This window comes from Schistocerca gregaria, chromosome 7 (assembly GCF_023897955.1).
Source record: "Schistocerca gregaria isolate iqSchGreg1 chromosome 7, iqSchGreg1.2, whole genome shotgun sequence".
Taxonomy (NCBI): Eukaryota; Metazoa; Arthropoda; class Insecta; order Orthoptera; family Acrididae; genus Schistocerca; species Schistocerca gregaria.
The window spans coordinates 320,370,403-320,397,049 of NC_064926.1; the positions used below are offsets into that span (position 1 = coordinate 320,370,403).

Below are 26,647 nucleotides of genomic sequence, written 5' to 3' on the forward strand. Positions count from 1 at the left end.
AGGACTGGCTCTCCTAAGGCCGTCAATAGTTCTAATGGAATGTTGTCTACTCCCAGGGCCTTGTTTCGACTCAGGTCTTTCAGTGCTCTGTCAAACTCTTCACGCAGTATCGCATCTCCCATTTCATCTTCATCTACATCCTCTTCCATTTCCAGTAAGTACATCGCCCTTGTATAGACCCTCTATATACTCCATCCACCTTTCTGCTTTTCCTTCTTTGCTTAGAACTGGGTTTCCATCTGAGCTCTTGATATTCATACAAGTGGTTCTCTTTTCTCCAAAGGTCTCTTTAATTTTCCTGTAGGCAGTATCTATCATACCCCTAGTGAGATAAGCCTCTACATCCTTACATTTGTCCTCTAGCCATGCCTGCTTAGCCATTTTGCACTTCCTGTCGATCTCATTTTTGAGACGTTTGTATTCCTTTTTGCCTGCTTCATTTACTGCATTTTTATATTTTCTCCTTTCATCAATTAAATTCAATATTTCTTCTGTTAACCAAGGATTTCTACTAGCCCTCGTCTTTTTACCTACTTGATCCTCTGCTGCCGTCACTATTTCATCCCTCAAAGCTACCCATTCTTCTTCTACTGTATTTCTTTCCCCCATTCCTGTCAACTGTTCCCTTATGCTCTCCCTGAAACTCTGTACAACCTCTGGTTTAGTCAGTTCATCCTGGTCCCATCTCCTTAAATTCCCACCTTTTTGCAGTTTCTTCCGTTTTAATCTACAGTTCATAACGAATAGATTGTGGTCAGAGCCCACATCTGCCCCTGGAAATGTCTTACAATTTAAAACCTGGTTCGTAAATCTTTGTCTTACCATTATATAATCTATCTGATACCTTTTAGTATATCCAGGATTCTTCCATGTATACAATCTTCTTTTATGATTCTTGAACCAAGTGTTGGCTATGATTAAGTTATGCTCTGTGCAAAATTCTACCAGACGGCTTCCTCTTTCATTTCTTACCCCCAATCCGTATTCACCTACTATTTTTCCTTCTCTCCCTTTTCCTACGCTCGAATTCCAGCCACCCATGACTATTAAATTTTCGTCTCCCCTCACTACCTGAATAATTTCTTTTATCTCATCATTCATTTCTTCAATTTCTTCGTCATCTGCAGAGCTAGTTAGCATACAAACTTGTACTACTGTAGTAGGCGTGCGGTTCGTGTCTATCTTGGCCACAATAATGCGTTCACTATGCTGTTTGTAGTAGCTTACCCGTACTCCTATTTTCTTATTCATTATTAAACGTACTCCAGCATTACCCCCATTTGATTTTGTATTTATAACCCTGTATTCACCTGACCAAAAGTCTTGTTCCTCCTGCCACCGAACTTCACTAATTCCCACTATATCTAACTTCAACCTATCCATTTCCCTTTTTACATTTTCTAATCCACCTACATAAGGCGAAATGATCATCACGATAAAGCAAGGGAAACTAGGGCTTGCACAGAAAAATTTAAGTGCTTGTTTTTTCCACGTGCCGTTCGAGAGTGGAACGGTAGAGAGACAGCTTTATGGTGGCGCATTGAATCCTATGCCAGGAACTTTATTGTGAATAGCAAAGTAATCACGTAGATGTATATACTGATCCATGGGACATGTATCCTGTAATTGAAAAAGTGTCATGACACTCACTCCATTGGCTCAAGATTTCTGATTAGTGCCCCATTCGGATTTCCAGGAAAGGCTGCGAAGGGTAAGATATAATGAGAAAAAAACTAAAGAAGCAACCTTCTACGAATCATAACGTGTAAAATCCATAAATTTGAAATTGGTAGGGAAATTAGAAAATATAGAAAAGGAGACGATAAAGTTCAATCTAATTAATGTGGTGGTCAGTGAAATGAAACAGAAAGAGGATAAAAATTTCTGGCATGATTAACGTAGCATAAAATTAATAGTATCAGCAAGTTGTGTTATGGTAGTAGGATTCATGAATAGGAGGTACGGGAGAGAGTGTGTTACTGACAACAGTTGATTAATGGTATTGCTTACACGAGAATCAACTGTAAACTAACGCTAGATATGTTGAGATACACGTGCCAAAGTCACCAACAGATGATGAAGAGTTAGAGAAAGCATACGAGAATTCTGAATATGTAGCTCAGTTGGTAAAGGGCGATGAAATTCTAACAATGATGGGTGGTTGGAACGCGATGGTAGAGGAAGGATCAGCAAAGATGGGAGAATACGGAGTTAGGTGGGAGGCTGAATTCGTCAATAAATTTAGTATTGTAAGGAAATGAAACACCTACAGCTGCCCTTAAGTTCTTACTTATTGTGTGGGTTCCAGTTTCGACGCTTTAGTGCGTCATCTTCTGGCCTTAATTAACGCTAAAGGTTTAATCACGATCCATATATATGACGCATCAGTGGTAAACATAACTGGTTTACGCAGACTACCTTTAACTGTGATGTCTCTCCAACCATCAACAGTCGGTGGTTGGTAAGACATAACAATTACAAATAGTCTTCGTAAACCAGCTATATTGGCGACTGTCGCGTCGTATATATGGATAACCCTTCAGCATCAACTAAGGCCTGAAGATGGTGCAAGGAAGCGCCAAATTTGATGGCTAAACAATAAATCAGATCATAAGGAAAGCTGTAGGGGTTTCATTTTTTTTTACAATAGTGAACGGCCGTGGTCTCGCAGACCTCCAGTCAAAAGGATGGACGTACAAAAACTCAATAAATTTCAACTAGTAATAGCAAATACACTGCTCAAAGATCATAAGAGAATGAGATGCGGGAAGATCCTAGCCGAATTACGTCATGGTCAGACAGATATTTCAAAATAAGGTATTTAATTGCAAGGGGTATCCGTGGAAAACGGTTTAGTAATGATGAACTATGGACCAAACTCTAAGAGAATCGTACTATCAAGGTACTATGGGACTTAGTATCTGGGGTCATCAGTCTCCTAGACTTAGAACCACTTAAACCTAACTAACTTAAGGACATCACACACATCCATGCCCGAGTCAGGATTCGAACCTGCGACCGTAGCAGTCGCACGGTTCCGGACTGAAGGGCCTAGAACCACTGGTCACAGTGGTCGGCTACTAATAAAAGTGATACTGATGTATTGTTATATGATGAAATGGGTTTGCAGTTCTCTAAGGCTGTAAATACTGTGATAATGAATACCTCTGTAGTTAATTATATTAGGAACGGACATTTCTAAAAAAAAAAAAGGTAGTCAGATGTGTTAGACGGAGAAAGTTTGGTATAAGGAAGGTAACTGCGAAGAAACCTTGCGTAACGTAAGGTAACTGCGAGGAAACCTTGGGTAACGGAAAAAATACTTCAATTGATCACTAAAGAAGGAAGTACGAAAATGTTCGGAAAAAACAGGGATAGAACAATATAAGTCATTTAGGATGAAACGAATAGAAAGTGCTGAGAAGTCAAAGTGAAATAGCTGCATGAAAAATACAAAGAAACGGTGTTAGGAAGAAATTTAGTAGTTCTCAATGGTTCATCGAAATAGCAGCAGTGTGTTTACATTTCGCCGCGTGCAGTTGCAGCAGTAACTTTTAAAATTAAGTACTGACAAAGTTATTTGTATACTGTATTCGGTTATTAAGCGTAGTACTTTCAACGTTGTCTTGTGCTGTTTATGGTAAAATACCAGTTTTATAAACTTTCGGAAACTTTCGCTAACTGTGTTTTATAAAGTTGTATGTGTGTTTAGTCGTTTATTAAATTTAGCGCGGCCGTTTCCAAGGCGGAGTTTCTTGCTCTTTCTAGTGAAATATTCGCAGTAAAAACACTCGCTCACTGTCTTTATTTTCGTTGAGTATTCCCGTGGACCCGTGAATGTTTTGTTTTAGACAAGAAATTGTGTGAAGTTTTTGTGGTATTGGTGTTAGTTGTGGTTTAGTAGAGTTAATAGATGTAGTTGTTTTCCTCGCAGAGAGCGAAATACGATATCACTTTCGTTAGCTCTTTAAATCTTTCTACAGTAGTAACTGAACTTCGGTAATGCAGAATTTCAGTTTTTTCGGTAATTGTTAACATTTTACCTTGATGGAGCAGTGGAGGCTTTGTCGTTTGTGAGTACTGGGTTATGGTATGAAATTTATTGGAAGTATTTTCATTGCAGGGGGGGGGGGGGGGAGGGAGGAGGAATGCAATGGGGAAGACAGTGGGAATTATAGCGCGATCCTCTCCTAGAAATGCGGAATTTGTAGCAGAAAGAAGTTAATAGAGGAGCAGGAATGTAAGATCTGTGCCCTTCAGATGCAGTTAAAAAACAAAAAATGAAGAACTAGGTATGATGGTGAAGGAGAAGGGCTCTGGGGTCTGGGAACTGGCAGCTGATAAGAAGACAGCCAGGAGGAGGAGATTCTCAGACAGCTATACTTTGCGTATCGCAAAAGACCTGACCAGAGTTTAGTGGTGAGGGCCTCTTGTAGCTGTATGTGTAGGAAACATGCAACAGACCTCAGAAGTTAAGGATTCTAAGATTGTTGAAGTTTCAAATGGAAAGAAGAAGGTTCTGCTATTAGGTAGTTTACACGGAAGAGGTATATACCAGAAATTGCACGAAGTGTTGGGGAGTCAGCACCAGATCATTAGTATTGTGAAGCCTAGTGCGGGGTTGGCTGAGGTGGAAATTAACTTAGAAGAGTTATGTAGATATTTTACTAAAGAGGATCAGGTAGTAATTGTCGATGGAACTGGAAAAAGTCTATGGGACTTTAGAAGGCAGTGACGGTGGAGGGCATGGCTTAGACTGCAGTGGTGACAGTTGAGTCTATTATTAGGCATGGCCTGCAACTCAGTAGTTATGCGAAGGGGAAGTTGGCAAAGCCTACAGTTGGCAATGTAGTAGGCGGTGGTGGGATTGCTTATGGGAAATTTCCTGTAGTAGTTGGTGTTAAAGCTGCACCTTTTTAAAATTGAAGTCATCTGATAGGTATCTCCGCTTAAAGGAAGTCTCGCTACAAACGAATCGCCTCCAAAGAATGTCAGTTATCCAAGAAGTGAAGGAATTAGTACATTTCATTAAAATATAAGAGATATTAGAGATAAACTTAGTAAACTACTTATAGATGCTGACTGTGACATTGTTGGTACATCAGAGCATCACTTCAATAGTGTGACAATTCAGAGACTTCCTTTACTTGGATATACATAGGTTGGCTGTTTATCAAGTAGCTCTTTGCAGAATGGTGGAGTGACTATATACATAAAAAACAGTACTACATTTGAGTTCGTAGATGCGTCAAAGCACAGCCCCAAACAGTTATTTGAATGTAGTGTAGGGGTAGAATGTAGTGAAAGTAAACTTCTGATTGATGTTGTTGAATGAAAGTAATCTTCTATTTGTTGTTATTTGTAGATCCCCTAATTATGACTCCGGAGCATTTCTGCCCATGTTAGAGAGAATTGTCGGCCGATGTAGCCGAGCGGTTCTAGGTGCTTCAGTCCGGAACCGCGCTGCTGCTATGGTCGCAGGTTCGAATCCTGCCACCTGCCGGTGTGGCCGAGCGGTTCTAGGCGCTTCAGTGTGGAACCGCGCGACCTCTACGGTCGCAGGTTCGAATCCTGCCACGGGCATGGATGTGTCTGATGTCCTTAAGTTAGTTAGGTTTAAGTAGTTATAAGTATAGGGGACTGATGACCTCGGATGTTAAGTCCCATAGTGCTTAGAGCCATTTGAACCATTTTGATTTAGAGAGGATTCTTGGTTCACTAAATAGGAAGTACCAAAATTAATTTTATGTGGTGACTTGAATATTATTTCTGAATGTGACTGTTAAAGAAAAATGATGTTAGAAGATCTCCTAAATTCATATGATGTGATGCAGGCCGTATTTTTTTCCCAACCAGGGAGCAGTGGGAGCAATAGCACAACCATAGACAATATTTTTATTCGTTCTTCATTATTACATTTGCATTCTGTTAGTTAAAGGATGAATGGCCTTTCGGACCATGGCATGACGTGCGGTATTTTATTTTTAGGTAATTATTTCCTTTCTCAAAGGTTATTTTTGGCTCAGAAATGGGTGGAATGGACAATAAGTAATGTAAATTCGCGAACCTCTTATCGAGCTCTGTTCATTAGTCATTAGTATTCTGACATCTGCGTCTCTGTGTATACATTCTTTAATGTTGTTTGTTCTTAACAATATCAGCTTATTCCCAAGAATTAGCTTTCACTCAATTAATGCTATGTATAAATCGAATCTGCAATGGAACGCACCTCCTTGGCTCCTGCGCAGAAAGGCGCACAATATTCTGATGTATCCATTTTCAGTAATCTATCACAAGAATTCAAAATCTTAGCCGTAATTTACGCTCTTTCAAATCCAAAGTGAAGAGCTTCTTCATGGGCCACACCATTACCTGTGTCGAGGAGTTCCATGAAAAATTAAGCTGATTCTTTGTTATATTGTTGGCTGCGTTCTAATGAGCCGGTGCCGGTTTGGTGCGGTCTACCCCCAATTAGCACAAAAGGAATGCTCTGTAAAGGAAAATTAAATCTTAAGCCGGTGAGCCCAGGCCTTGCCAGTTGTGGAGGTCCCAGCCTCAGCGACACACATCAGGGGAATAGCAGCCGTTGGTGTACGTAATATACCGGGTGACCAAAAAGTCAATATAAATTTGAGAACTGAATAAATCACAGAATAATGTAGATACAGAGGTACAAATTGGCTCACATGCTTGGAATGACACGGGGTTTAATTAAAACCAAAAAAATACAAAAGTTCAAAAAATGTTCGACAGATGGCGCTTAATCTGATCAAAATAGTAATAATTAGCATAACAAAGTAAGACAAAGCAAAGATGATGTTCTTTACAGGAAATGCTCAATACGTCCACCATCATTCCTCAACAATAGCTGTAGTCGAGGAATAATGTTGTGAACAGCACTGTATAGCACGTCCAGAGTTATGGTGAGGCATTGGCGTCGGATGTTGTCTTCCAGCATCCGTAGAGATGTCGGTCGATCACGATACGCTTGCGACTTCAGGTAACCCCAAAGCCAATAATCACACGGACTGAGGTTTGCGGACCTGGGAGGCCATCATGACGAAAGTGGCGGCTGAGCACACCAAACGACGAGCGCAAGAGATGTTTCACGCGCCATCTGTCGGATATTTTGTGAAGTTTTTTTTTTTTTTTGGTTCTAATAAAACCCCATATCATTCCAAGCATGTGTGTCAATTTTTACCTCCCTATCTACATTATTCCGTGGTTTATCAAGTTTTCAAATTTATACTGACTTTATGATCACCGTGTATGTCAGTGAGTAAGGGGAGTGGTGGTGGTGGTGGTGGGGGGGGACTCTACTTTAGGACAAACAACAGTCTGCTCCCTGTACAAAAAAAATTATTACAGGAATTACCATAAACATTTGGGTTCAAGATGCGAAAATGGTAATCTTAGGAAAATCATATACGAACTAGGAAGATCTCATAAAATATAAGCACAAGGAAAACATTGATTAAGATCATTAGCAACTTAATACCACAAATCTACTAAAAGTATTGCAATTAATATTGCTATCAAAACAAAAATTGCGTTCTGCGACAATATTAACTAAACTGCTGCACCTGGGTAATAATTCCTATCTGCGGGATCGCTTCCTCAAATTGAAACCTCAAGACCTCAAATGAATTACGTGGCTCACAAGAATGCGAAGGAATGCAAATTATTACTCCAATATAATGCCGGCTTGAAGTGAACTCCTGCTGGTGACTTCAACAAGGCCTGAGCAATGCGTCATTTACCTTTCGCAGAATGCAGCGACACTGTCAGAGGTTGTCGCCTGTTGTGTGCTCCGTCGCCGCTCTTACCTGTTGACCTGACAAACCGTCGCTGGGCTCTGACTGAATTTAACAATCTAAAACTTCCCTGTGTTTCTGCAAAGCGTCCCTAGACAAGACAAATGTCTTTGCATACTCCCCAAGGCTGGACGATATGCACAATGTTTCCCTAAAAAATAATTGCAAGAACGTTAGCTGTAACAACCCTTTTCATGTCCTCCACTAGACGGCTGCATGCCTTACTGTAACGAATGTTATCTCGCAATAACGTGCCGCGGTACAATATTCCAAATGCACGCAGTTTGGGTAGAAGACGCTTGTGGGGAACGGTGTCGAAAACCTTCTGGAAATCTAAAAATATAGAATCAATTTGACATCTCCTGTCGATAGAACTAATTACTTAATGAGTATAAAGGGCTAGGGGTTTCGCAAGAACGATATTTTCTGAATCTGTGCTGACTACCTGATAATGTTCGAATAAGCTTCTGCAAATCGACGTTAGTGATATGGGCCTGTAATTCAGTGGATCACTCCTACTTCCCTTTTTGGGTATTTGTGTGACCTGAGAAATTTCCCACTCTTTAGGTACGGATCTTTCTGTAAGAGAACACTTGTATATAATTGCTAAATATGGAGCTATTGTGTCAACATACTCTGAGAGGAACGTGACTGGTATATAATCTTGACCGGAAGCCGGTTGTATATAATTGCTAAATATGGAGCTATTGTCTCAGCATAGTCTGAGAGGAACGTGACTGGTATACAATCTTGACCGGAAGCCTTGTCTTTATTAAGTGATTTAAGCTGCTCTGCGACACGGAGGAGATCTGTGTTTTTCATCTTGGCAGTTGTTCTTGATTGGAATTCAGAAGCATTTAATTCGTCTTCTTTGGTGAAGGAGTTTGAGAAAACCTTGTTTAATAACTCCGCTTTAGTGGCACTGTTATCAGTTGACTTCAGCGTTGTTGTTGCAGAGTGAAGGTATTGACTGAGTCTTGCCACTGGTGTGCTTTATGTATGACCAGAATCTCTTTGGGTTTTCTGCCAGATTTCCAGACTGTTTCGTTCTGGAAATTACTGAAAGCATCTCGCATTGACGTACGCACTATATTTCGAACTTCTGCAAGACTTTGCCAGTCTTGGGGATTTTGCGTTCTTTTAAATTTGGCATGCTTTTTCGTTGCTTCTGCAACAGAGATCTGATCCGTTTTGTGTATAATAGTGGGGCAGTACCACCACTTATTAATTTATGTGGTATATATAACTCAAATGTCGTGGATACTATCTCTTTGGAAACATTCCACAGCATTTATGCGTTTACGTGATCAGATCGGAAGGAGTGAAGACTGTCTCTTAAAAAGGCATTAAGAAAATTTTTATCAGCTTTTTTAAACAGATGTAATTTGCGTTTCTTTTTGTTGCTTTAAGGTGTGACGGTATTCAGCCCTGCAACAACTGATTTGTGGTCGCTAATCCCCGTATTCGTCACCATACTCACTATTTGTCCGGGATTATTTGTTTCTAAGAGGTCAAGTATGCTTTCGCAACCATTTACGCTGCGAGTGGGCACATTGTTCAAAATAATTTTCTGAGAAAACATTCAGTGTAACTTCGGATGACGTTTTATGCCTGCCGCCGGCTTTAAACGTGTAATTTTTCTAGCATATAGAGGGTAGATTAATGTCGTCACCGACTACAGTTGTATGAGTGGGGTACCTATTTGAAATGAGACTCAAATTTTCTTTGAACTGTTCAGCAACTGTATCTTCTGAGTCATCGGTAGAACGATCCAATTAATAGTTTAGTCCGATTGTTAAGTATAACATCTACCCATACTATTTCGCAGGAACTATCTACTTCAATTTCACTACAAGGCAAACTATTTCTGATAGTAATAAATACTCTAACACCAACTGTATTTGATCTATCCTTTCTGAACAGTTTGTTAAGTCAGGTAGGGCTCAGAGCCTTTCTGAACACTTTTAGACCGTTTGAAAATTTTCAACTGAAGTTATTTTCGGCATTTGCCAGCATTCTGTACCTATAACTATTTGAACTTCAGTGCTTTCTATTAGGACCTGGAGCTCTGGTTCTTTCCCAACGCAGCTGCGACAATTTACAATACCGATCGTTTTTGCAGTGACTTTGTGCCATACGGTGGAGCACTTAGTTTGTTCGCAGAGAATTCTGTGCTAATTTATGAGCCTGATGTTTTCTGTGCAGAAAGCGAACGGAGGAATCGTGATGGTGGCGTTCTACCCGCACTTCGTCAGCTGCAGCGAGTCCGCATCGCTGGTGGATGTCGCAGGTACGTAAAACATGGCGAAATGGCGAGCGACACGCAGCACCTGCGACATCATTTGAAAGCTGAGTTATTTGTTCATTTCCTCTACCAAATAGAAGCACGGCAAAGTCGGAAATGCAAGAAAACAATACATACTGTTGGCGCGCGCTTCCAGGAAATTAAAATATTTATTTATGTTCAAATATGGGCACTCACGCACGGAGTAAAGTACGATGGAAAGATGAATAAAAAGGACTAAATGAAAACGCAAGTTTGGGACACCCAGACTGAATGCGCTAAGTGCCTGTTATGGGTTAGTGAATACAGAGTCATATAACTATCGTTTCGGAGACACTAAAACAGGACTTTGTGGTGTCGTTATCATTCTCATCAACTACATAAAAATGTCACATATCTTGTAATAGTAACGAAATTTGCAGTCTCATACTTACCGAGTGGCACAATCTGTAGTTAATCTAAAATGTGGTAGTGTCATATTATTTAGCCCTTGATAGAGAGAGCGAGCAAAACCCATTTACAGAGTGTGCTTTTGTTGGCGAGTTTCGCAAGTGCACTAAATGTTGAACACTAGCGAGCTCTGAGGCAGGAACTTGTGGATATGTAGACTACGCATGCTGAAAATAAGGAATGTTAAAGTTTGATGTCGTACTAACGATGCTGTCATTTGAGTAGGGACAGATGTTAGTAATGGACAAGAGTGGCGAAAGATACAGGCCGTAGACTGCTCTTAGGAAGCACCTTGTCACATTGGCATTCACATTGCACTAGGTTCAACCGATTAAAGCATGTTTCAGGAACCCCGTCGCACAGTCGATAGGGTGAACTGAAGCTTTTAGGGAGGACTTTGGCATTCGGATCAGGTGGTTTAGGAAACCACAGAGATTCTACATAAGGATGGCTGATGCGAGATTTAGACCTTGCTTGGTCTGAGAACGTGTCCTGTACTGAAAACCACTAACGCAGCTTAATGAGAACCTTAATCTATGCTGTTGCAGTGAAGAAACACTTACCTTGATCGGGACCCCTGTTTGCTCTCAGAAAACTTGATTGACTCCGTATTAAATAAGTGGCATTACCTGTATTTACGAAGTAACTGAATCCTTGTCGATGAAAAGGACTTAGAGCTTGCCCACATTTTAAACGAACGTCCAAAATACATACATGATGAACCTGAACTGCAGCGACTAAACTTTGGAAGTTGTTCAGGGATATTTGGCAGGGATCCGTGGTCTCGGGTGGATCGTAATAGAGAAACAGCATTTTGTTTGATTTCTTGCCCTCATTTATCTTTGTGTCTGTAATGTACTGAAAGTAGTTACACAACGATGCAAATGTTGGCTGTCTGTAAAAGATCTGATAACGGATTGCAATGCTGGTGGAGGAACAAGTGTTCCGGTGTTCTCTTTTCAGCGCACAAGGTTGAATACGGGGCTCCGCGGCATTTTGACCCAACGGCATCGTCAATTACGCTGGAAGTAGTCACGGGATAATCGATTATGGACCAATCAATGGTCGTGCGCATGAAGTTTCTTGTTTCTTCTTCCAGGCGAACGGCCGCACGGAACATGCACCGTGCCTCGGGTGCAGGCCATTCGGTGCAGTTTGACGCACTCGGAACTGTTCTGCTGGGCCTCCGTGAGGCTTATAGTAGTAATGGAAAGCATCGTGACAGCTGTGGACTTAGTGAACATTATTGGAAATCACTTGAATTCTTTCACGTATTGTTGTCTTTCCTGATGGTGACGCATCTTACAGCAGAATAACTGTGAATGTCAACAGGTCAATACATGCTACGGTGGTTTGAGGAGCGTGATAGTGCACTCGCGTTGACGTCTTGGTCATTAATCTTCTGGACCTAATGGAAGGTATCTGGGACGTTACTGGACGGCAGCTCCGTGCCTACGAACCATCGGCCCGCAGTGCACAGGAATTGAGTGGGCTGTGCGTATACATTTGGTGTCACATACTTCCTGAAATCAACCAGTGACTCGTTTTGTATCCCCCCCTGGAGGGAGCAGGAAAATTACGTCGGTACTGCAGTGAGTAAAAGTGGTTTACCGGTGCAGGAAGAATACATAACTTTGTACGGATGCGAAGTCTTACACTCGTCGTATGTAGAACAAAGCTGCAGGGAAGTTTCCTGGCTGGCTACACCTGATGAAATGGGCTGAATCTGCACAGCACCATCTAGAGTGCGCTGTCGTCGGTGTCTCGTGGTAGTGGTAGTTCCAATCTTTGGAACTATGTCGTGGCATCGCTGCTGTCGATACCACATCTCGTTTAATTCATGCTACGCACAGTCGCTGCTGCATTCCGTATTGCTCACAAGTTTCTGCTCTTCAGTGCTCTTGTTATTCTGTTTGTTAGTTGGAGTAATACTACGTAGACATCACATATGATACAGTTAACATAATGCGTACGGAAAAATGTCAACAAATCCTCGTATTTTAAGTATGTTCGTAAATTTTCATTTGTTTCTTGTATTAACAATTTCTTTCTCCCCTCCCGCCGAATTTGTAGCATCTGTAATTTCTTTTCTTTCCTGTCCTATCGCCTTCCCTGTATTTTCTTCCGTTATAGTTTCAGACGTAATGTATCATGTCTTTTGGCACTTGAAATTTTTTCTGCACCTGATGTGAAATATCTCAACAATAAAGTTGCAGGTTCCATACCTCCCACGATATTAAATGATTATCTTGTTGGCGTACTTCTGTTATCAGTAATTTGTATCTTTTCTCTGCCTGTGTTTTCAGCTCACATACAACACATTCGCTCGGTGGCGGGCATAGATCACGTCGGCCTCGGAGCTGGATATGATGGAATCAACATGTGAGTAGCTAGATGCCAACACAGCGTTAATATACCACATATTACTGGTTGTTTGACGACAGCTACACGTACATTGTTGGTGATGTTCATAACTTGTCTAATACTGTAAGTATAGTCGTACTGCATTGAATTAAATTTCGTCGCAGTGAGCTGCCTTTGATTCTTTACTAATGCGCTGTGGTACCCTTATAAAGGATATTTCACTGTGATATCCTTGTAAAGGATATCCGTAGCACACTATAAAAGAAGCGTCCGACCATAAGGACTCAACACTATGTATATGATTCAAAACAGTAATAAATCGTCTTTTCCAAAGAGGCTCATTTGAACTGGACACTTAGTGATCATTCGCATAAGGATGGGTTACTGTAGAGCTGAACAATACCTTCGAAAGTACATTACCCATCGTTTCAGCAAAAGACCTTTGCCACAAATACCTACGGTCTTATTGGGTCGCTAACGATCGCAGCAGCGTGCAAATTTCTGAACCTCTCAATAAAAATTGGAAATCCAGTACTGTTATGTAGCCTCAAACAGTATGCTGCATTTAATTCATTTTTGCAGCTGTAACACGTGAAGATATTGCCCTACCACATTATCGGAGATCGAAATCACAACTCCTCCTGACAAATGGTACTTGTTTTCTACCATGCGGTTCATCTGTAATATCATTTATAAAGGACATCTACTGCTACGTCGGTTCACCACCTGCACACTACCGTTTCCAGTAACTGATATTGCTACCGTATCCAGTTTTTACTGTTGGATGAAAGATGAACAACCTGTCATTCCCCGTACAGAGATTCATAACAAGAATTTGCGTATTATTCCTAAATCACTTAAACGACTTATAGGACGGTTCCTTTGAAAAATCAGCAGCGAATCCAGTTCTTTTCCAGTACGATGAAGCCTTCTGTCTCTTTTCTTTTCTTTTTTTTTTTTCTTCTACTGACTGGTTTATTGCGGCCCGCCACGAATTCCTTTCCTGTGCTAACCTCTTCATCTCAGAGTATCACTTGCCACCTACGTCCTCAATTATTTGCTTGACGTATTCCAATATCTGTTTTCCTCTACAGTTTTTGCCCTCTAGAGCTCCCTCTAGTACCATGGAAGTCATTCCCTCATGTCTTAGCAGATGTTCTATCATCCTGTCCCTTCTCCTTATCAGTATTTTCCACATATTCCTTTCCTCTCCGATTCTGCGTAGAACCTCCTCATTCCGTACCTTAACAGTCCACCTAATTTTCAACATTCGTCTATAGCACCACATCTCAAATGCTTCGATTCTCTTCTGTTCCGGTTTTCCCACAGTCCATGTTTCACTACCATACAATGCTGTACTCCAGACGTACATCCCCAGAAATTTCTTCCTCAAATTGAGGCCGGTATTTGATATTAGTAGACTTCTCTTGGCCAGAAATGCCCTATTTGCCATAGCGAGTCTGCTTTTGATGTCCTCCTTGCTCCGTCCGTCATTGGTTATTTTACTTCCTAGGTAGCAGAATTCCTTAACTTCATTGACTTCGTGACCATCAATCCTGATGTTAAGTTTTCCGCTGTTATCATTTCTACTACTTCTCATTACATTCGTCTTTCTCCGATTTACTCTCAAACCATACTGTGTACTCATTAGACTGTTCATTCCGTTCAGCAGATCATTTAATTCTTCTTCACTTTCACTCAGGATAGCAATGTCATCAGCGAATCGTATCATTGATATCCTTTCACCTTGTATTTTAGTTCCACTCCTGAACCTTTCTTTTATTTCCATCATTGCTTCCTCGGTGTACAGATTGAAGAGTAGGGGTGAAAGGCTACAGCCTTGTCTTACACCCTTCTTAATACGAGTACTTCGTTCTTGATCGTCCACTCTTGTTATTCCCTCTTGGTTGTTGTACATATTGTATATGACCCGTCTCTCCCTATAGCTTACCCCTACTTTTTTCAAAATCTTGAACAGCTTCCACCATTTTATATTGTCGAACGCTTTTTCCAGGTCGACAAATTCTATGAACGTGTCTTGATATTTCTTTAGCCTTGCTTCCATTATTGGCCGTAACGTCAGAATTACCTCTCTCGTGCCTTTACTTTTCCTAAAGCCAAACTGATCGTCACCTAGCACATTCTCAATTTTCTTTTCCATTCTTCTGTATATTATTCTTGTAAGCAGCTTCGATGCATGAGCTGTTAAGCTGATTGTGCGATAATTCTCGCACTTGTCAGCTCTTGCCGTCTTCGGAATTGTGTGGATGATGCTTTTCCGAAAGTCAGATGGTATGTCGCCAGACTCATATATTCTACACACCAACGTGAATAGTCGTTTTGTTGCCACTTCCCCTAATGATTTTAGGGGTCTGTATTAACCTCATCGTCTCGGAGAAGTAGAACCTTATTTTCCTAGCTACTTCTCAGTGGACTCTACAGGGCAAGCCGTAGATTCAAAACTTGTGGAGGAGGGCAGACATTGGAATACATACAGTAATTGGATTAATAGGATTTATCGTATGAGCACATCATATATTTACAGTGGAATTGGATGTTGATACACAAGCATACTTCACATCAGCAACAATAATTATTGCTGTACCTAAAAAGAATTAAGGTATTCAGATGATTAGCCATATTATATGGAACTAAATTCAAGTTAAACCCCACAATAAATGATTGGAGACGTTGGATATGTTGTAATTCTAGCTGGAAAGAAAAGGAAAGGAAGAACATTTTATTGGAGATATTATACTCTCAGCTGAAGAGGAAAGGAAAGGAAGGTGCCAGATTCCCATTTGGTGTAATGAATGGCAGCTCTCTTTAGAACTGGTTAAATGTCCGTATCATAGAGAAGGAAACTGATAGAGTCTGATTACAAAGCTAGTGGTGAGCATGTAGCCATGAGAACAAAATTCAAAACAGTTCTGAAACGCGCTGCTACGATCGTAACAGGTTGTTACAGCGGAGGGGAGAGTGTAACAGAAATGATCGGTGTAGTTAGTTCGTAGCCCTTAGAAAAAAGGCTGCTTAATTCTCGAAACGCTGTTGTACAGATTTTGAGAGCCTTTATCCGAAGAATCAAGACTATAGATCGTGGTCCAGGGGTGGAATCGAAATATCCTACGTCCAGAGTTGGAATATAGCTACTGCTGAAATTTTGAGTAAAGGAAACATCAGGAATGGCGGACAGAGACTTCCGAAACAAATCAGCTTCGTTCTGCCGACGTTGTTGTCATAGAGTGTCAAGATGCGGAGTTTGAGGGCAGTCTGTGGCACTCGGAATGGGAAACTGTCCTTAAAGAGCGGATGAATCAGTACTGATCAACGTACGACGGTGCAGAAAATGGAAAACATTGCATTAAAGACACAAGATGTGTATCTACGGGACTTGTGGCCCGTAAATGAGAAAGTTTCATGACGATCTCTCCATTGACAAAATATTCTGGATTAGTGACCCTTTGTGATCCCCGGAGGCGAACTATCAAGGCGAAGGAGAACAAGAGAAACAGATGGAATAAACAACGACGGGGTAACATTCCATGCGTCAGAACGTGGAATGTAAGAAATTTTAACGTGATAAGGAATGTAAAAGACTCTAAAACAGGAAAGTCAAAGGCTCAATCTTGATACAGCACGAGTCAGTGAAGTGAAACGGAAAGATTATCAGACGAATATAGGTTAATATCAACGGAGGCAGAAAATTTGGTTGGGAGTAGGATCTGGTACGAATGGAAGGGTTGGGCGGAAAGTTAGTTAAGACTTCACTGGCTAGAACCGCACTGCAGCAGAATGGCGCGGTACGACACGGCGTAACACTGTTTGTATGAAACGTTTGAGACACAACGCACTACGTGTCAGCGGAGCTGCGAGGCGCAGCACTGCCAGCAAATTTGACCAACTGGCTGACTTCGATAAGCTGCGTCGAGTTACGTAGTTCCGTTGTCGTCTGGTGTGGTATAGCAAGAGTCCAAATATTGCATCTCATTCAAATCGCAGCTATTTTGACCTGCGAAATGAAAGTTTGTTCACCAAATTAGCGTTAGATGACGAAAAGCTAATTGTATGTATAAGTGAATATCCGGAGTTATACGACCTTCGAAATGAACATTATATGAAAGGTACCAGGAAAGCATTATTTCGAATGAAATTCCAAGGAAACTGGAGTAAACGTACGTGTACCTAGGAATTATTTTGATTTTATTTTGTGATACGGACGATTCGGTCTGTATGTTTTGTGACTACATGCTTATGATTACATTTTTCACTACTTATTTTCTCTTCGGCGATATCCCCTCTTCACCATGTCATTTTGCCAGAGTTTTCTGTCTTACGGGGAACTGAAATAAACTTTGAACGTTTCCCGTATCTGGATTGCATTACTTACGAAATTGCATCCTATACTTGGAAAGCCTCGTAATTATATCTCCTCAATCTTTTCATTCCCAAATAACACGGTATCGCATCTGAGAGAAGTGACAATGATCATGTTCTCTACCTGCTCAGAATTGAGACAGTAAATCCTAAATGTTTGGCACAAAATTCCAAAATCGTTTTCTGAAGCTTTTCAGAGTATTGTTATGTCTGTAACCGAATACTTTTTTCGATTGGTCATCAAACAGGTTTTTAAAGGAAAAGCTTCGTCGGCAACAGTCTCGTGAGGCAATCGAAATCTCGTGCCCGGTAATTCCTTTAAGCCTGTTTTATTCAAAGTACTTGTTTCCAATTTTGTTGCTAAATTTGACCGTAAAAAGATCGGAGTATCGCTATCCTTTCCGAAGCCACCGCCGGCCGGTGTGGCCGTGTGGTTCTAGGCGCTTCATTCTGGAACCGCGTGACAGCTACGGTCGCAGGTTCGAATCCTGCCTCGGGCATGGATGTGTGTGATGTCCTTAGGTTAGTTAGGTTTGCGTAGTTCTAAGTTGTAGGGGACAGATGACCACAGATGTTAATGCCCATAGTGCTCAGACCCATTTGAACCATTTGAATCCGAATCCACCAACATTGACGTACATACACTTATAGTCTTTTCCCTCACATAACAAAGAAATTATATTACATCCATATCATTTTCGTCCATTTTGCTCCGACATTGCCGAACGACTTACATTCAGAATTTGCTGCGTTTTATCGTGTCGGTGTAGATCAAACACGGTACACAAATTACACCCGCGTTGTGCCGCATTGCTACGCCGCAATTCATTTCCCATCAGCGCGGTCTTGTTTTACTGTGACCGGTTCAGTGACTGGAGTTTTCTAATCATATACGACAGCCAGTCAACGGCGACAATAGTTCACGTATACATGCCGACTTCGCAAGCAGAAAAGGAGTAGACAGATAAAGTACAGTTATCAGGATATTGAAAGGATAATTCAGTGTGTAAATGGAGCTGAAAAACTAAAAAACCAGGAGGATCGAGAAGCGGCTGTAAGGGTGGAGTAGAGAGACTTATTGGAGAATATGAACATGCTAGTATGAATGATGGATGAGAATGGCTAACTGAGCTCTGCAATAAATTTCAACTAGTAATAGTTTAACGATGACAAGAGACCGATATATATTGGGAAAGGCCCAGAGACATGGGATCATTTCAGCTTCATTACGTGGAGGTCGGCAAATATTTCCCAATCAGATAATGGGTTTTAAGACGTACCCTTTTAAGGTGTAGCCAAGAGCAGATATAGACTCAGATCATAATTTACTAATTGTGAAGAGTAGACTGGAGATCAAAAGAAACGTCGTGAAGCCCCAGTGAGGAAGAAAGTGGCAATCTGAAGTGTTGTGGAATGATAAGATGCGTTTCAAATTCGCAAAAGATGTGGATGCTCCAATATGGAATACCGCAGAAAACAGTTCACTTGAAAAAGAGTGGACAACTATAAAAAAAAATCACGGATGTTCCAAAGAGAAACACAGGTATAAAGAAGGAGATCGCGAAGAAACCTCGTGTAACACAAGTGTTCCAATTGATTGATGAAAGAAGAAAGTACAAAAATGAAAAAAATAAATAGGAAGTTCGGGGAAGCAAAGGCTAAAAGGCTGCCGGAAAAATGTGAAGAAATCGGAAAAGAAGTTACTGTAGGAAGGACTGAACAAACAGAGAAGTTAAAACAGGCTCGTAGAACATTCGCCTTTGTTTACAAATTCGAATCCACCTGGAGTAGAGCCCAGGCTCCCCTACACAGCGAGCAAGCATTCTTTCACAGAACCACACTGCTAGTCGAAAAATATCTTCTTTATTTTGGCGTGTATTTAAGATGGTCGAGAATGTTCAAAATTGATTTTCTCGATAATTAGAGTTGCACCGAAATTATATGGGAGAGGTATATTTGGGTTCTGAACTTTACTTACCATACATATAAAAAATTACGAATGTATGATTACCACATGCCCCCTTGTCAGACCATTTTCAACGATTACTTTTTAGTTGTCTAGTTGCCTAGTTTATATTCATTGTATCGTTCGTAGCATTTTGTTTGTAGCAGGACTGGTGTTGCAGCACGCCGCTGGGTCTGGAGGACGTGTCGCGGTACCCCCACCTGCTGGCGGAGCTGATGGCCCGTGGCGGCTGGACTGAGGAGGACCTGCGGAAGCTCGCCGGCCTCAACCTGGTCCGAGTGCTGCGCGAGGTCGAGCGGGTCAGTTGACGGGCTCTCTGCCTGAGTGACTGCAGCTGTTGTGATGTGCGCTTTGCTCTAGGCCAGGCAGGGATGACCGCCAACCGAAAGTTTGGGAGCCACAGGCTATTCGAAAACTGATTTGAAAAAAACCCGCGTTAGTTATACTGGGTGGTCAGGAAGAATTTGAAAAGCGCGTAAGTGTGCTGCAGAGTACATCGGGTTGAGAAATAATTGTTAAGGAAAAATTCGATAGTTGCCCCGTTTCCGAGATACATAGCATTGAAGTTAGCGCAGGCACATTCATTCATCCCGCCACAGACGGTGTCACCAAACGTGTTGTTCGTTTGGTTTTCTAAAACCGAACAAGAGAGCGATAAAAAATGAGACATGGGGCAGTAGTAACGTTTGAATTTGAGCCAAAGGTTGAGCAGTCATGTGTGCTATCATTTACGCTATGAGAACTACCAACACAAATTGTATATGGCACGCCGCTTAAGTTTGCGCGCGCAACGGCCGGAGCGAGTAACTTCAATGCTAATTAACTCGGAAATTACGCTGCGTATCGAGAGTTTGTCTTAACAATTATTTCGCAGCACAACCTACCCTACAATAGCTTACAAGCAATGCAGACCGCTTCTGACCACCCTGTACATTATTCACATTAATGAACAGGCGCTGTGGTTTCCTTAATGAAGAAACACTATTTTTTTAACTAACAACATTTCGTTATAGATCAGGAAATAAAAAAGTTAGTTTTGGATATAATTTTTCTACTGATTAATCTTGCTGTGAGTTGTTTGAAATCTGGCGAATTTGCACAAGATCATTTAAATGTTAGTTGCATAGCTAGCTGATGCCAGTAGGAACCAACATTACTAATGCTGTGTAGATCGACAGCGCTCAATTTTTAAACTACGGAAACTTGGCGCCACGTGCTCCGATTGGCCGTGGTATTTCCCTGTTGCCGGATGCTTTGGACAACGCATGACTGCGAATGGTGTGCCTGCCGGAGACCGCGATGTATCCATGGTGGCCCGCACGCTCGGTGGTAGCGCACCACCACTCCACTCTGCGGGTTTGGGGGCGAATCCGCTGGGGTTCCGACACATCCATTGTAGTTTCATGATAAGACATACCGGGAAAAAACCCGTCAATAGCTGTTAGTTCGCATACAGAAAGTCTTTTACAAATTGTGTCGGCCCTGAAAAGCTCCTTTTTTGTAGCTTAAGTCCGCGTCATTTATGACGGCGGCCGAGTTTAGGTTCATTCTGCGCATCTGACGTCACAAAACACAGTCAGCCAATGAACAGAGAACGACGTTGCCAGAGCTCCACTGCAGTGCAGAGCACGGACGAGTGTCTTCAGTTTTACAAACGTTCAGTCATAAGTAAAGTAATTGAACAAAAGTAATGTCTTGATAGCAGACTTTCTTTTATAGAAAGTTTGGAAAAAAGCATTCTTTATACCATTTGCTTCATATTCTACTAATTAATTAAATCAAACAAGCAATAAGCCTCCTAATTCAGGCGATAGCAAGGAAAGGTGTTTGTATCATTCTCACTAATCGCGTTTTCGCAATAAAGAACAGCGGTAATTGTTTATTTCCTGTTGTACTTCGCACGAAACGTGTGTAATTCATAAACATACCAACAGTGTTTGTCGGTATTTTGCGCGACATTTTAAAGTGTTCCGTCAATTCAAATGAGTGACGAGCTGCGTTAGCGTAATGGTTAAAGTGTTTAGCTGTGAAGCGAAAGGTTATGAGTTCAGACCGTGTTCGGTACTTAATATTTTCTTTATTTAAAAACAATATCGAAGTGTCTTACTTCATGAATTTTATTCGTTTGAATGTAATTTTTTGAAATTTCTAGTAGCAACTACAATCGACCATATGGAAAGGATACGCTATGGACTTTTACCTGTGCAAACTCTTCAAAATTTCGTGCCATGGTATACTACATATAATGCTCCACAATAACTGTGTTGAACATCGAAACAAAATTAAGTCATTTATGGGGGGAAGGTATCAGTCAAGAAGATGTGTAAAAATCAGAGTTTTGGGCCAAATAGTTTTTGTGAAATCCAATGATATATTGTGTCAAAGCAGTCGAAACACAATGTGTCTGCACAGGCTAGCAGTGCAATGATGACAAAATCGCGCACATCGCAGAATGCGGAGAGCATGTCTCTGTAGCAGCGAAACGGTTAATGCGGTCGTGGCGGCTTTATTTCATAAACTGTGCGCTCCCCCCTAAATGTAAGTTTGCGAACTATACTATGGCGCTGCTTCTCTTGGCGCGTGCAACTGCAACGCAGCAATCTCCCGCGTCTGAGCGGGCATGCGCGAACCACCAAGATAAAAGAATTGAACTATAGGCATTGTTTACTTAAAGCAGGCGCTCGAACTGGCAACCCTCTGACGCGACACACGCTTGTTAACGTCGAACGGTATTTCGTCAAACTTTTTCAAAGATTCCTGGCATTTCCCTGATGTGATTGGCGGCATGTAGAATGCGATACATTAATTCCTCTTCCTTTCTATTTAGTTCGCGTCCGGGTGGGTGAATTAGAACCTGTATGAATTACCAAAGGAAAAAGTATGGTCGCGTCCCATCATGCTGCAACCTCATTCGTAGCCGTATGTCCAGGGCAACATCTTCCAGCAGGCTGGGTAGAGTTTCTTGCAAAAAGTGAAGGTAATTGGGCTCGGTCGTAGAGGTTGACGGACCGGCCCAATCAGATGGTCACCCACGATGCCTGCCCAAATGTTGAGCGAAAATTGTTCTTGGTGTCCGTGTTAGTACGTGCTGTGAGGCTTTACCCTTTCCCAGTAATGAACGTTTCGAGTGTTGTAAACGCTATCGCGATGGGAGGTGCACTCCTCGGAGAACGACAGAATGGCGGGGAAGTCTGGATCTCGTGGAACACGTCGCAGAACCATCGGCAAAACTCTAGCCTGTGTTCGTAGTCCACAACAGGATTTAGGTATTGGATAAGGTGGAAACTAAATGGATGCTGGCCGTCATCCCTCAAAACCTCCCAGACTAACCTCCCAGACTAACTTATGACTGACCCCATGTCGTGTCCAACTGCTCCAGTACTTGTCGTAGGTGCTTCCTCGAAGTGCTCGAGGTCTCTTCAAATACAGCATCCTGTCGTGTTCGAGGTCTTCCAGCATCACCATGGTATCCCGCTTTCGAGCCTGTATCGCCAAATCACCGATGAATTGCTGTAAATGTTTTCGTGTGCGGGTGGCGTCTTGCTTCATCTCATTTCTCATACAACCGTCGAGCTTCATGCGCATTACTTTCGCCTAGTCCCTAAACAAAAACCATATCTCGTTGTCCTTCAAACGAATACTGTGCCTCCATGCTTACTGTAGACTAAATCGCAGGTGACTTGTGTGTGGCCGGCCGCGGTGGTCTCGCGGTTCTAGGCGCTCAGTCCGGAACCGCGCGTCTGCTCCGGTTGCAGGTTCGAATCCTGCCTCGGGCATGGATGTGCGAGATGTCCTTAGGTTAGTTAGGTTTAAGTAGTTCTAAGTTCTAGGGGACTGATGACCACAGATGTTAAGTCCCATAGTGCTCAGAGCCATTTGAACCTTTTTTTTTTTTTTTTTTTTTTTTGACTTGTGTGTGTGCTCCAAAGCGAAGTTTATGTATGAATGTCTCTGATGTGAGGTGCAGACAAACAGTAAGACCTATTCAACACGTTTTCATACCACATTGGGGCAGTGACGGGGCGAGGGACTTTTGTATGAGTGAACTGACAACCATAGCCCTGCCCGTGAACCGACGAACGGCAACAGGGTAGTCCCACAGCCTACCGGAGGACTTGGTGCCACGTTTCCGTCGTTTAAAAATGGTGCATTGTCGACCTACACAACATTAGTAATTTTGGTTCCTACTGGCATCACCTATCCAGGGTTAAAATTTCGTGACACATTTTTTCTCCACCCTGTACATCCTTTTTGAACATTCTTTAAAATTGGGTAGTTCAGACGCAGTTTCGTTCCAGGTATAAGAGGTGATCAAAAGTTTCTCTGCAAAGGCAGTAGAGTCCGGAATCAAGATGCTAATTGTTATGTCTGCGTAAGCAGCAGAAACTAAAGATCGAAGTCCGAAAACAATTTATTGAGCTGTTCAGTTAACCAAAACAAAATCTACAAGTATAACACCAACACAAAACAGTGATCCGTCTTCGAATCACAACTACATACAAGAATAATATAGAAAACAACTGAAATAATTTCCTACTAGTCTCCGAAAGAGACTTCTCCGATATACCAAGCCTAATCCAGAGATCAGCGAGAAGATCCTATCCGGGCTGCCGGGCAGCAGCTATCCACGTCTGCTTGCGGTCGATGAACTGTCGATGTAAGGCCGAGCGCTGGCCTTTATAGCGCTTCAGCAGATGAGTACCTCCAACTATTTTCCATCATGTAGTTTGGCATGTGAAAATAGTTCCGGGATCTGCAGCGACATCTTCCTTATGTTTATGTGGGCCGGTAGTGGCCCCTGGTGGCCGCTGGTGTCTTTGCTGTGTTGTTGTTGTCGTGGCCGTTCATCAATATTGCCTGTCGGATGTGTAGTGCTTCGGTGTGCCTGCGAAACGGGCAACCCGCGGCTGCAGGCTGTCAGTTTGGTTGCTGATACTCTAGGCGTCGTTGTGCCTGATGGAGAAGGCCACAGCACTAATGACGCATAATCGCAGTTAATACTGAGGAAATCATCCCAGCAACATACGAGGTTGAAGACGTCCATTTGATGAAACACCATGTCTTACTTCATGAAGAAGTCTGTCTGTAACTGCGTTCTGAACATTCTCGTGGAAGAGAAATTGTCGACCTTCACAGCCTTTTTAAGAGACTGGAGGTCTGGGATTAGCACGGGGAGGGGGGGGGGGTGGAGGGTGATATCGATTGTAGGGCGGGTGCTCGAGTCCCCCAGTTGAGGCTGGCCTTCCAGATCGACGCCGTCTTATGCCTAATTGTGACCAGTAAGAAATTTGGCGCACCATTCCACAATGGCAGCTTACGACAGACATGCTGCCTCATTCACATTCTTCATTCTTCGATGGATGTCTGGCAGTGTTCGTCCTTCAGCAGCCAAGGAAGAATAACATTACATTTGTCCTGTTTGAACGCATAGTTCAGGTATCCAATTTGCTACACGCACGTCAGAAAGACACGAGTGCCATATTAATCCCTTGCCTACGTCCTGTTGCTTTAATACACACATTGGCGTCGCCCGACGGTGCATATACGGTGCAGCAACGGACTCAAAAGAAAACTTTCTGATCGCCCGTTATAGTTCAGTTCTTCGTCCCTTTTGCACTTGCTTCAATTCACTCCGTAGTTCCTACAGCTGCTACATCCTCTACTAAATGGCTGTGAAATGGGACTATTGCCATGAAAAGAGTTAAATCAGCTTTACTTACGCCATTATCTCATCTTCTGCCTTTAAATCTTCTGTGAAGTTGGGAAGGTACGAGATGAGGTACTAGCGGAAGTAAAGATATGATTAAGGACCGTGTGACGTGCTCTTATTGTTCAGCTGGTCTAAGTTTCGAGTTCCAGTCCGACGCATAGTTCTAATCTGCCAGGAAGTTATAATTCAGCGCACATCCCGCTCCAGAATAACAATTTATTCTGGAAGGTACATGACTAGCAAAAATTTGAGACACAAATTACTAGAAATTCGAAAAACTGGGAAAGATTTTTATTTCAAATTTTTTGGCGAAGCCAGTCAAGAGACCGGCTATGAAATATTTGCAGATCAGGCAGACAGCTTTAGAGGAAACATAATTTCCATCTTATAGCTTATTTTTACTTATAAAAACACTTTCATTTCAAACACCAATATGAGGGAAGAACAGAAATGAACTCGTAGATGATGAATGCTTGTTTGTATAAAAAACATTGTATATCCCAAAATATGCTAACATTACAAACATGTTGTTGTGTTCTTCAGTCCACAGACTGGTTTGATGCAGCTCTCCATGCTACTCTATCCTGTGAAAGTCTCTCCATCTCCGAATAATTACTGCAACATACATTCTTGAATCTGCTTAGCGTATTCATCTCTTGGTCTCGCCCTATGATTTTTACCCTCCACACTTCCCCTCCAGTACTAAATTGGGGATCCCTTGATGCCTCATAACGTGTCCTACCAGCCGATCCCCAAGTTCCTCTTCTCCCCAATTCTATTCAATACCTCCTCATTAGTTATGCGATCTACCCATATAATCTTCAGCATTGTTATGTAGCACCACATTTCGTAAGCTTTTATTCTTTCCTTGTCTAAACTATTTATCATCCATGTTTCACTTCCATACGTGGCTACATTCCATACAAATAGTTTCAGTGAAAACTTCCTGGTACTTAAATCTAGACTTCATGTTAACAAATACCTCTTCTTCAGAAATACTTTGCTTGCCATAGCCAGTCTACATTTTATATCCTCTCTACTTCGACCATCATCAGTTATTTTGCTCCCCAAAAAACAAAACTCATTTTCCACTTTAAGTGTCTGATTTCTCAATCTAATATCCTCAGCATCACCTGATTTAATTCGACTACATTCCATTGTATTCATTTTGCTTTTGTTGATGTTCATCTTACATCCTCCTTCCAAGACACTGCTCATTTTCAGTTCAGCTGCTCCTCCAGGTCCTTTGCTGTCTCTGACAGAATTACACAGTCGTCGGCAAACCTCAAAGTTTTTATTTCTTCTTCATGGGTTTTAATGCCTACTCCAAATCATGCTTTTGTTTACTTTACTGCTTGCTCAGTATACAAATTGAATAACATCGGAGGTGTCTGACTAATTCCCTTCTCAACCACTACTTCCCTTTCACGCTTCTCGACTCTTAAACTGCTATCAGGTTTTAGTCCAAATTGTAAATATCCTTTCACTCCCGATATTTTATCCCTGCCTCCTTCAGAATTTTAAAGAGAGTATTCCAGTCAACATTGTCAAAAGCTTTCTCTAAGTCTACAAATGCTAGAAACGTAGGTTTGCGTTTCCTTAATCTATGTTCTAAAATACGTCCTAGGACCAATATTACTATGTGTGTTCCAACACTTCCAGGAATTCCAAACTGACCTTCC

General features: G+C 41.8%; 1 protein-coding gene across 1 annotated transcript in view; it reads left to right on the forward strand.

Annotated features, from left to right (window-relative positions):
- The window catches only part of LOC126282384 (dipeptidase 1-like), a 123,295-nt gene that overhangs the window by 91,653 nt on the left and 4,995 nt on the right, over positions 1–26,647 (forward strand). Inside the window, exons 7-9 of the mRNA XM_049982040.1 lie at positions 10,020–10,104; positions 12,855–12,930; positions 19,416–19,554. Coding sequence (XP_049837997.1) covers positions 10,020–10,104; positions 12,855–12,930; positions 19,416–19,554 — 300 coding nt within the window. The remainder of the gene's footprint in view (positions 1–10,019; positions 10,105–12,854; positions 12,931–19,415; positions 19,555–26,647) is intronic.